The sequence below is a fragment of the Apostichopus japonicus genome, chromosome 20 (genome assembly GCF_037975245.1).
Source record: "Apostichopus japonicus isolate 1M-3 chromosome 20, ASM3797524v1, whole genome shotgun sequence".
NCBI classification, from domain to species: domain Eukaryota; kingdom Metazoa; phylum Echinodermata; class Holothuroidea; order Aspidochirotida; family Stichopodidae; genus Apostichopus; species Apostichopus japonicus.
Genome location: NC_092580.1, coordinates 35,321,226 through 35,334,372, shown reverse-complemented (window position 1 = coordinate 35,334,372; position 13,147 = coordinate 35,321,226). Strand labels below are relative to the sequence as shown.

Here is a 13,147-nt window from a genome sequence, read left to right as displayed (position 1 = left end):
CAGAATTTGCAATGATCCTTTGGAAGGCAATAGAAATATTCAAGATTATTCCAAAATCCAGCCACAACTTGCCAAAATTGAATAATCCAATAAACTCCAGGATGGTTATGCTAACAAGTATGAAAGTACATAACACAGAAAATGCTATCTTGGTAGATAAAATACGAAACTTTTACGAGTAAGATGTGTAGAGCTGCCATCAAATAGCGCTGCGTACACACAATTCAGGTGACTACGTAGTTCAGGTGACTACAGTTCAGGTGACTACGTAGCTGGGTCATAACACAGGACACTCCAAGTGACTACGTAGCTGGGTCATTCCACAGTATACTCCAAGTGACTATGTACCTGGTCATTACACAGTACAGTTCAAGTGACTACGTAGCTGGGTCATAACACAGGACACTCCAAGTGACTACGTAGCTGGGTCATTCCACAGTATACTCCAAGTGACTACGTAGCTATGGAATGCGCAAAAGGGTCAACGTGAGGTGCCGTCCACTCAGAAATGGTCGTTCGCTCAGAAACCGTCCATTTAGAGATCGCCGCTCAAATACAGCAGCCGTCCATTTTCAAATCGCCGGTTAACGTGAGGCGCCATCCACTTAGAGATGGTCGCTAATACACAGACTGTCTACTCAGAGATCGCTGCGCAAACACAGCAACCGTCGTCCTTCAGGAGCCGCCGATTCAGAAATGGAATGGTCGTTACTAAGAAATGGTCGATTCAGAGATGGCCGCCTCAGAGTTCTTCCCTTTGAGTGACAGCCTAACTCAATTGCATATTTATATCGTGGGCGGGGCGTGAACTTTTCAATCACAGAGTTCGTCGACCGTTCGCACTCGTACTTGTTCATTGAATTTGCAATCACAAATTAAAATGGATCAAAACGATGATTTACAACTCGAGGAATTTGTGAAAATCGGTTTCACCAACAAAAGAATGGCACATTTGCTTGATTGCAGTGAATCAACTGTTAAAAGGAGGCGTGCTCCTTTAGGCCTCGGGAAAAAAGTTGGATCTCTCGCCAAAACAAAACTAACGTTAGTGTGATGAGTATATGAGTACGGTGCTGGTATTCCACATTCAGTATCGGTTCGCACTCAATATTCGGGAGTTTGTGCATGTTCAGACGACGTACAATTAAGCCCGCTAGTATTTTTAATTATTAATTCGTGATTACCAGTTGAAATTTTCCCCAAAAATTATTGATTTGTTAGTACGAAATATTATTTTGCTGAAATAAAATACAATTAATGTCATATTAATAAGTACCACACATGTAGAATTGTTAACATGCAATTAAATACAAATTTTTATTTCATACGAATTGTAATTTATTTAAAATGATCTTGATTTGTTAATACAATTTATTTGTTTTAATGATATACAATTACATTTGTAATGAAACGTTACTTCATAATAAGGGATCATTATGTGTTTACAATGTTTTGTAAATTTGTAAAAGCTAGTGGAATTACTATTGTGTAATGCCTACAGTACTTCACAGTTACAATTTATTAACGACTTGAATGAGGTGGGAACAACAGGGTTCTACTGTAACAGCGCGGTGTACGATACTGAGCGGGAGCACAACCGGTAAATAGTCTGCGTCCACTTAATACATACGTAAATAGCCATTGTAAAGGGAGGACGAATTCTAAGTAGGCGCCGCTCGGCATTGTAAACATTGTAAACACTTAATGATCCCTTATTATGAACAGTGGAAACCCAGCCAATACCATCATCAGCTGTTATAGTCCAACCAATGCCAGCTGTGAAGAAAAAACAAAAACACTCTACAAGGACCTCATAGCAGCAATCAATGAAATTCCAAAACACAATTTTCTTTTAATCAGAGGGGACATGAATGCCAAGGTTGGTCACTCCGATGGCAAGTATACATTCCATGCAGAGACAAATCGAAATGGTGAATTACTGCTGGACCTCATCAATGAAACAGACCTCATACCTATCAACCTAAAATTCCAAAAACACAAAGGGAAATTGTGGACCTTCACATATCCATCAGGCTACAATGCCCAGCTAGATTTCATCTTTGTGAGATCTAAATGGAAGAATAGCGTTCAAAATATTGAAGCCTACAGCTCATTCGGAAGTGTTGGTTCTGATCATCGTATCCTCACTTGCCGCATAGTTTTGAGCCTAAGAGCACCAAAACAATCAACTCAAAAGAGAACAGTTCTAGACTGGAAAGTGCTTCGAACAGATGCAGAATTGCAGAAGAAATTCACCATTGCAGTTAAAAACAGATTTTCTGTAGTGTCTACCAATGCTACAGACCCCTGTAAAGAGTACAGTTACCTAGTACAAGCAAATAAAGAGGTAGCCCCAAAACTACTCCCAAAAAGGAAGTGCAGAACAAAGACAGCAGCCCTGTACAACATTAAGTCAGTTGTGGACATAAGAGAAAAACTGCAGACGGCAACCGAACAGAATGAGGTACAAAATCTGAAAAGCCAGCTCTCAGAAGCATACAAAATAGCAGAAAATAACTATTACAAAGAAAGGTTTGATGAAATATCTGGCAACTTTAACTGTAACGATCCATCAGTAGCCTGTAAAATAATAGACCATGTAACCGGTAGGAAAGCAACGACCCAAGGGAGGCTGAATGGCAATACACCTGAAGAAAGACAGAAGCAGTGGAAAAACCACTTTGAAGCATTACTTGGAGAAGAACCTTCAATACTAGATGACAGTGAAGACATTGAAATCATTTCAGACGGTGACCTAGAAATATCTACAGTCTTTCACTATGGATGAGCTCAATGCAGTTCTCAAGGCTACAAAGGCAGGCAAAGCGCCAGGTCTTGATGAAATACCACTAGAATTCTGGAAAATTGACGAGTTCAAAGTTTTTCTCTTGACTCTGTGTAACTTCATACTAGACTCAGCCCAAAAACAAATTGAATTCGCAAGGAGTGCCATAGTTCCCTTACCTAAAAAGGGAAACCTTAGCCTGACCACCAACTACAGGGGAATAAGCCTGACACCAATGGCAGCTAAGATATACAATAGACTCATACTGAACAGATGCAGAAGCCCTGTCAAAGAAAAGCTTAGATGGAACCAAAATGGATTTAGAAAGGGTAGGAGTACTGCTGGACACATCCTAGCATTGAGGCGCAGATTAGAGGAAGCAGATATTCACAATCTCCCCCGCAAGGCAACCTTGGTTGACTTTCGCAAGGCATTCGACTCGATTCATAGAGGAAAAATGTTCAAAATACTCAGGGCTTATGGAATACCGGAAAAAATGGTCAGTGCCATCCAAGTTATGTACAAAAACACCGAAGCCATCGTTCTCTCACCCGACGGTGACACTGATCCTTTCCAAATCAAAGCAGGAGTTCTACAGGGCGATACTCTGGCCCCGTTTTTATTCATTATTGTACTAGACTACATAATGAGGAAATCAACCATAAATGCAGAGCAACTAGGCGTCACACTCAACCAAAGAAGAAGCTCAAGATATCCAAAAGAAGTCCTATGTGATCTAGATTTTGCGGATGATATTGTCCTATGTAGCGATGATCAGCACACCGGTCAAGAGCTACTGCAAAAGGTTGAAAAGCATGCTAGAAGTGTGGGCCTTAGACTTAATGAGTCAAAAACTGAATATCTCACAGTCAACATCAAAACCCAGGACAAAATCGACATCAAAATAAGTAGTGGTGCAAAACTAAATGAAGTCTACAACTACAAGTACCTTGGTTCCCTTGTGAGAGACAGTAAAAGTGAAATCAACAAAAGAATTGGCATGGCATGGTCTGCTTGTAATAAAATGGACACTGTGTGGAAATCTGGCCTCAACAGAAAGACCAAACTAGACATTTTTAAATCAACTGTACAGTCTGTCATCATGTATGGCTCCGATACATGGACAGTTACGAAGGAATTGGAAGCAAAACTAGATGGGTGCTACACAAGACTTTTACGGAAATGTTTAAATGTACATTGGAGTCAACATATGACAAATACTGAACTGTATGGCAATGAACCAAAACTATCCTGTAAGATACAACAACGCCGTCTCAAACTAGCAGGGCACTCATACAGGAACACCAAGGAACCAGTCTCTCAACTTATCATGTGGACACCAAAACATGGAAGGAGAAATTGGGGAAAACATAAGCTCAGCTATATAGATGTAGTTGCTAGGGACATCGGGGTGATTCAAACTGATCTTCCTAACTTGATGAGGGACAGAAATAATTGGGCAAATCTCAACATGATTCTGACTTCTGTCGACTAGAGAGAGAGATGAACAGGGAGTTTCCATAACAACTCCCTTAGTAAATTCAGTGTTACCAAATAACGTTTCATTATAAGTGTAATAGTGTATCATTAAATCAAATGATTCTTACTAACAAATCAATAATCATTTTAAGAAATTACAATTCGTTATGATGAAATAAATATTTGTATATAATTGCATGTTAAAAATTCTTCATGTGTGGTACTTATTAATATAACATTAATTGTAATAAATTAATAATTCATCATTATGAAGTAGTCACTCATTTTTATCAAGAAATATTTTATAATAACATACAAGTATTTCATTACAGCAAAATAATAATTCGTATTAACAAATCAATAACTGTTGGGGAAAATTACAACTGGTAATAACAAATTAATTGTACGTCGGCTCAACATGCACAAGTTTGAGTGCGAACCGATATATTGAATGAAATGGGTCAAAACAACCTAGTATGATGATCTAGTGTAGTATGAGGGATTGGCCGAAGCACTGAAGCAATATATCATCTAAAGAAAGAAGCATTGTAAAAATCCACAGATGTAAGAATTGCACTGAAGCAATATATCATCTAAAGAAAGAAGCATTGTAAAAATCCACAGATGTAAGAATTGCACTGAAGCAATATATCATCTAAAGAAAGAAGCATTGTAAAATTCCACAGATGTAAGAATTGCACTAAAGCAATATATTGTCTAAAGAAAGAAGCATTGTAAGAATCCATAGATGTAAGAATTGCACTAAAGCAATATATTGTCTAAAGAAAGAAGCATTGTAAGAATCCATAGATGTAAGAATTGCACTGAAGCAATATATCATCTAAAGAAAGAAGCATTGTAAGAATCCACAGATGTAAGAATTGCATTGAAGCAATATATCATCTGAAGAAAGAAGCATTTTAAGGATCCACAGATGTAAGAATTGCACTAAAGCAATATATTATCTAAAGAAAGAAGCATTGTAAGAATCCATAGATGTAAGAATTGCACTGAAGATATTGTCTAAAGTATTGTGAAAACCCAAAGATGTTGAAAATGTATTAAGTTAATAATAAGAAGATTGCATTAAAATATACCTGCTGACTTTTGAGATCTTGCAAGAACTTTTCTGCTTCTCTTTGTTGGCCATCAAGCTCAACCACCCTTCTGTCAAGTTCATCTTTGGCCTACAGAAACAATTGAAAGCAATTGTCACAATTCCAAACAATTGTATTGCACAAACATCAATAAGAATAAACTTTCATGGAACCAATTAAATGAAGAATTCATTATTTTGATCAACAAAGAAAAAAAACAAATAAATTGATCAACCAAAGATAAAAACAAATAAAGACTGATACCATGGCACTCTGACACTACACCATTTGCTTCTTTCTTACACATTGAACATGATATTCACATCAGAACTGAATCTCTGCAATAACAACTGAGTTTACATTGAAAGTGGTCTACACTATCAGCTCTTCACAGCTCCCTTCCCTTCCATCTCTACATTGAAACCAACTCCTTCAACCACCACTAACTCACTAATAAGGAGCAAATTCAATTAAAATAATAAAAATACCTATCTCAGACATTTAATTGTGATACCCAACGATGTGATACTCTCTGAGCCTGGAGTCTATACTACAAGATGTAGAGATCCCCCTCCCTCCCATCTCTACATTGAAACCAACTCCTGCTGCAACTACAAGCTCCCAATCACCTCAAACATCTTCAAGGATCAAATTGAGGTCAAATATTTAAAATGAAAATAGTCTACATGGGATATCCCCTGTACTGTGTCAATACTCTAACTGTACCAGATGAAGAGTCTCCTACCCACCTACATATCAACCTATCCCCTGTACTGTGTCAATACTCTAACTGTACCAGATGAAGAGTCTCCTACCCACCTACATATCAACCTATCCCCTGTACTGTGTCAATACTCTAACTGTACCAGATGAAGAGTCTCCTACCCACCTACATATCAACCTATCCCCTGTACTGTGTCAATACTCTAACTGTACCAGATGAAGAGTCTCCTACCCACCTACATATCAACCTTGACCCCAAGTCTCTATCATCATCACCAAACTCACTTACAATGATCAAATTGAGGGTCAAATATATAAAATACCTGTTGTACAGCATCTAAACTGCCTATGAGAGATGCCTCACTGTCGCGTACCCTCTCTAACTCTGATTCTGTGTTGTTTAGAGTGTTGTGGAGTCCTTCTAACTCTTGCTGAAGAGCAGCACACTTTTCTTCCTCATTCTATCCATAAAAGAAACATATACATTGTGACTATGGTTCCCTCCTTTCATGAACATCTCGATAAATAAACATATTTTGCAAGCTCTTCAGTCTTGACAAGTTGCTGGCCAGCTTATAGAACTATTGATGCATCCTACACTCTGGCATATTGGATACAAAAGACTTACTAACTTGGGATCGCCAAACATGTCTATGTGGTAGCTACTGTTAGCAAATCAGAGTTTGAACAATCAAGTTCTAATTATTACTGAAATTTAGAGAATTCAATGAACTGTGATAAATGAGGGAGACTGCCACCTTATAGACATTACATAGGCCAATTAAAGTTGCTCTTATAGTAATGGTTCCCATACTTAAACACAAATGAAATCCAGACTGCCACCTTATAGACATTACATAGGCCAATTAAAGTTGCTCTTATAGTAATGGTTCCCATACTTAAACACAAATGAAATCCAGACTGCCACCTTATAGACATTACATAGGCCAATTAAAGTTGCTCTTATAGTAATGGTTCCCAGACTTAAACACAAATGAAATCCAGACTGCCACCTTATAGACATTACATAGGCCAATTTAAGTTGCTCTAATGGTTCCCATACTTAAACACAAATGAAATCCAGACTGCCATCTTATAGACATTACATAGGCCAATTAAAGTTGCTCTAATGGTTCCCATACTTAAACACAAATGAAATCCAGACTTTTTCAATTTTTTCATACAACTCTTTCTTCATATTCACACCCATATATTGCAGTGTGTACTAATGCAGCTGAAATACACTCTTTATCATGCTCACACAAACAGACGTTATCCTTCAAATCCTGGGATGTACTGTACAAAGACAGCTATAGATTAGCATAGTTAGGTGCTACTTATGAAACACTATCATCACATTTGTACAACATCTATACTGAAACCATAGAAAGAGGAGAATTATAATATAAAGGTGACTATTTAATCATCTATCTTGTGATAAATTTTCAGAAAAAGTAACCAAAAAATGAAAACGATTAGTGGTTCCGATGTAACAGGCTTTTTAGGTTTTGAAGAGCAGTAGGCCACATGGCTATTTCCTGAATATGAACACATATGGCCTACATGACCTAGCCCCCCCCTCTTTGTCCCCAAATGACCTTTGACCTCCACCAAATTAATAGGCTTATTTTATTCAATGTTATACACATACACACTAAATATGATATCTGCACAAGCTTCCCTTCTTGAGATATCCTGTTTACAAGATTTTCACACTTTGACCCCTGGCGACTCCAAATGACCTTTGACCTCCACCAAAAACTATAGGCTTCTTGTACTCAATGTGGTACTTCTACACACTAAATATGAAATTGGTCCGACCTTCCCTTCTTCAGATATCATGTTTACAAGCTGGGTGCCACAAACACATACACAGACGCCATCATGAATGCAAAGGTTAAAATTATCATAGAATCCAAAAATAAGTGGCAACTTTTCCTAATCAAGAGAAGAATGAAATTTGCACTTACTGAGAAGCCTGCTTGCAGCTTAACCACCTGTAGTTCATAATTCTTACACTGCTCACATTGTCTGGCAACCTCTTGTTCTAATTGCTGAAAGACAATAGAAATAACTACAGATATACGATAGGAAGGTAACTAAAACAGGGCTGAGGCTGTTACAACAGCAGATCAACAATGAAACAAATAGCCAGGCAAGTTAAATATTGCATCTTTATTGTTTTTAATCCGGCAATACAAAAATCAATGACTCAAAAGGTTGAACTGATTTACAGTTTACTACAAAATAACATGTCCACATCCATCCTCCCCAAAACAATGCTGAACAGCAGCCCCTCCTCACAAAGCAGAAACAGAAAGACAAGTTGCTTAATAGTGACTCCTTGCCACATTTTGAATGACAACATTCAACAGTAACAGTTTTAAGTGCTGACCACTACTAACTTCAAAGAGAGCCATTACTAATTTCATGTTATTACAAGACCATGGATTGATTGGTAGCAACCTTGTTTAATGATCTACAACATGCAAAAATTAGTGTTGTGTCTAAAGTTCTCTTTACATCTAAACCTACATATTAATTATAGAGTTCATCTAAGTTTTACTTAGGAAGTTATTGCATCAATAAGGTTTTCAGACTTTTGACCTCAAATAACCATTGACTTGTCTTTTGAGGTGAGAATTATTGCCTAAATGATTACTATTGTCCAAATGCTTACTATTCCCTCGATGAGTACTATTGCCCAGTCGAGTACTATGCCTTATATCAGTACTAATGACCAGATGGGTAATATTGTCCTAGATGAGTGCTATCACCTAGATGAGAGCTATTCCCTTGATGAGTAATGCTGCCTATATGTGTACTATTGCCCAATTGAGTACTATGCCTTATATCAGTACTAATAACCAGATGGGTAATAATGTCCTAGATGAGTGCTATCACCTACGTAGATGAGAGCTATTCCCTTGATGAGTAATGCTGCCTATATGTGTACTATTGCCCAATTGAGTACTATGCCTTATATCAGTACTAATGACCAGATGGGTAATAATGTCCTAGATGAGTGCTATCACCTAGATGAGAGCTATTCCCTTGATGAGTAATGCTGCCTATATGTGTACTATGCCTTACATTAGTACTAATGACCAGATGGGTAATATTGTCCTAGATGAGTGCTATCACCTAGATGAGAGCTATTCCCTTGATGAGTAATGCTGCCTATATGTGTACTATTGCCCAATTGAGTACTATGCCTTATATCAGTACTAATAACCAGATGGGTAATAATGTCCTAGATGAGTGCTATCACCTACATGAGAGCTATTCCCTTGATGAGTAATGCTGCCTATATGTGTACTATTGCCCAATTGAGTACTATGCCTTATATCAGTACTAATGACCAGATGGGTAATAATGTCCTAGATGAGTGCTATCACCTAGATGAGAGCTATTCCCTTGATGAGTAATGCTGCCTATATGTGTACTATGCCTTACATTAGTACTAATGACCAGATGGGTAATATTGTCCTAGATGAGTGCTATCACCTAGATGAGAGCTATTCCCTTGATGAGTAATGCTGCCTAGATGAGTACTATGCCTTACATTAGTACTAATGACCAGATGGGTAATATTGTCCTAGATGAGTGCTATCACCTAGATGAGAGCTATTCCCTTGATGAGTAATGCTGCATAGATGAGTACTATTGCCCACATGAGTACTATGCCTTACATCACTACTAATGACCAGATAGGTAATATTGTCCTAGATGAGTGCTATCACCTAGATGAGAGCTATTCCCTTGATGAGTAATGCTGACTAGATGAGTACTATTGCCCAATTGAGTACTATGCCTTATATCAGTACTAATGACCAGATGGGTAATATTGTCCTAGATGAGTGCTATCACCTAGATGAGAGCTATTCCCTTGATGAGTAATGCTGCCTAGATGAGTACTATGCCTTACATTAGTACTAATGACCAGATGGGTAATATTGTCCTAGATGAGTGCTATCACCTAGATGAGAGCTATTCCCTTGATGAGTAATGCTGCCTAGATGAGTACTATTGCCCACATGAGTACTATGCCTTACATCACTACTAATGACCAGATAGGTAATATTGTCCTAGATGAGTGCTATCACCTAGATGAGAGCTATTCCCTTGATGAGTAATGCTGACTAGATGAGTACTATTGCCCAATTGAGTACTATGCCTTATATCAGTACTAATGACCAGATGGGTAATGTTGTCCTAGATGAGTGCTATCACCTAGATGAGAGCTATTCCCTTGATGAGTAATGCTGCCTATATGTGTACTATTGCCCAATTGAGTACTATGCCTTACATCAGTACTAATGACCAGATGGGTAATAATGTCCTAGATGAGTGCTATCACCTAGATGAGAGCTATTCCCTTGATGAGGTATGCTGCCTAGATGAGTACTATTGCCCAGTTGAGTACTATGCCTTATATCAGTACTAATGACCAGATGAGTACTATTGTCAGATAAGTATATTTTCAGATGAGTATTGCCCTAGATGAGTACTATTCCATAGATGAGTACTATTGCCATATTAGAACTATTGCCAGATTAGTACTTTAGCCAGATTAGTACTATTGCCCAATTGATTACTACTCCTTAGATGAGTAATTTCACCAGACAAGATATATTCCCCACTACAAGTATTATTCTCTAGGTGAATACTATCCCCTAGGTGAATATTATTCCCAGATGAGTACTTTTGGGCAGTTGAGTATTTTGCCATAGATGAGTACTATTACCTTCATGAGTACTTTTCCATAGATGAGTACTTTTCAATAGATGAGTACAATTACCTAGATGTGTACCATTGCCCTTGATGAGTACTTTTTCATAGATGAGTACTTTTTCATAGATGAGTACTTTTCCATTGATGAGTACTATTACCTAGATGAGTACCATTGCCCAAGATGAGTACCATTGGCCTAGATAAAGTACTATACCATAGATGAGTACTTTTTCATAGTGAGTATTTCTCCATTTGATGAGTTCTTTCCATAGATGAGTACTTTTCCATAAATGAGTCCTTTTCCATAGATGAGTACTTTTCCATAGATGAGAACTTTTTCCATAGATGAATACTGTTCCATAAATGAGCACTTTTCCATAGATGAGTACTTTTCCATTGATGAGTACTTTTTCATAGATGAGTACTTTTTCATAGATGAGTACTTTTCCATAGATGAATACTTTTACATAGATGAGTACTTTTCCATAGATGAGTACTATTACCTACATGAGTAATATTGCACTAGATGAATACTATTCCATAGAGGAGTACTTTTCCATAGAGGAGTACTTTTCCATAGATGAGTCCTTTTCAATAGATGAGCACTTTTCCATAGATGAGTACTTTTTCCATAGATGAGTACTTTCCATATATCAGTACTATTACCTAGATGAGTACCATTTCCCTAGATGAGTACCATTGCCCTAGATGAGTACTTTTTCATAGATGAATACTTTCCATAGATGAGTACTTTTCCGTGGATGAGTACCTTTCCAATGATGAGTCCTTTTCCATAGATGAGTACTTTTCCATAGATGAGCACTTTTCCATAGATGAGCACTTTTCCATAGATGAGTACTTTTTCCATAGATGAGTACTTTTTCATAGATGAGTACTTTTTCATAGATGAGTACTTTTTCCATAGATGAGTACTATTACCTACATGAGTATTATTGCCCTAGATGAATACTATTCCATAGATGAGTACTTTTCCATACAGGAGTACTTTTCCATAGATGAGTACTTTCCATAGATGAGTACTTTTCCATATATCAGTACTATTACCTAGATGAGTACCATTGCCCTAGATGAGTCCTTCTCCATAGATGAGTACTTTTCCATAGATGAGCACTTTTATATAGATGAGCACTTTTCCAATGATGAGTACTTTTTCCATAGATGAGTACTTTTTCCATAGACAAGTACTTTTTCATAGATGAGTACTTTTTCCATAGATGAATGCTATTCCATAGATGAGTATGTTTCCATAGATGAGTACTTTCCATACATGAGTACTTTTCCATACAGTAGATGAGTACTATTAGCTATTTCCCAAGATGGATGTTATTTCCCTAGATGAGAATTATTGCCCAGATGAGTATCATTGCCCTAGATGAGTACTAGTTCCTAGATGAGTACTAGTTACTAGATGAGTACTAGTTCTTAGATGGGTACTATTTCCCTAGATGAGTGTTATTTCCCTAGATTAGAATTATTGCCCAGATGAGTATCAATGCCCTAGATGAGTACTAGTTCCCAGATGAGTACTAGTTCCTAGATAGGTACTATTTCCCTAGATGAGTGTTATTTCCCTAGATTAGAATTATTGCTCAGATGAGTATTAATGCCCTAGATGAGTACTAGTTCCTAGATGAGTAATAGTTCCTTGATGAGTGCTAGTTCCTAGATGGGTACTATTTCCCTAGATGAGTGTTATTTCCCTAGATTAGAATTATTGCCCAGATGAGTATCAATGCCCTAGATGAGTACTAGTTCCTAGATGAGTACTAGCTCCTAGATGGGTACTCTTTTCCTAGATGAGTGTTATTTCCCTAGATGAGTGTTATTTCCCAAGAAAAGTTCAAGTTCCTAGATGAGTACTGTAGCCCAGATGAGTACTGATGTCTTGTACTGTTAGACCTGCCGTGACACCAAATGACTGGTGACCTAATAATAGCAAAGACTGAAATATGCAACAACTTAGACAGGTTTGATGTCAATATATCAAACAGGATGAGGGGAGGAAGGTAGATTTGGGAGCAGCATGAGTAAGATTAAACAGCAAATATCATATATGCAATATATCTGCATCTTCTTACCTCAACCTTTTTCTGAATTTCTGCCTGAGCATCATCCTTCTTCTGAATGGCTTCTTCTAATGCTTTCATCTTTGAAGCCTACATCAAATATACATCAAATATGGAAGATAGAATTGTGTATCACTTTGTCATAAAATACAGACCATGTAGGGTATCGTTCTATCACAATAATTAATACATTTACAATGTAGTACACAGCGAATCAGTTCATGATAACTACTACCTCATAA

At 37.5% G+C, this 13,147-nt stretch overlaps 1 protein-coding gene across 2 annotated transcripts in view; it reads right to left on the bottom strand.

Annotated features, from left to right (window-relative positions):
- Positions 1-13,147, bottom strand: part of LOC139960861 (uncharacterized) — a 165,069-nt gene that overhangs the window by 30,203 nt on the left and 121,719 nt on the right. For both annotated transcript variants that reach the window (XM_071959499.1, XM_071959500.1), the window contains exons 29-32: positions 12,918-12,995; positions 8,055-8,138; positions 6,408-6,545; positions 5,362-5,451 (exon numbers count right to left, since the gene is read on the bottom strand). In XM_071959499.1, coding sequence (XP_071815600.1) covers positions 5,362-5,451; positions 6,408-6,545; positions 8,055-8,138; positions 12,918-12,995 — 390 coding nt within the window. The remainder of the gene's footprint in view (positions 1-5,361; positions 5,452-6,407; positions 6,546-8,054; positions 8,139-12,917; positions 12,996-13,147) is intronic.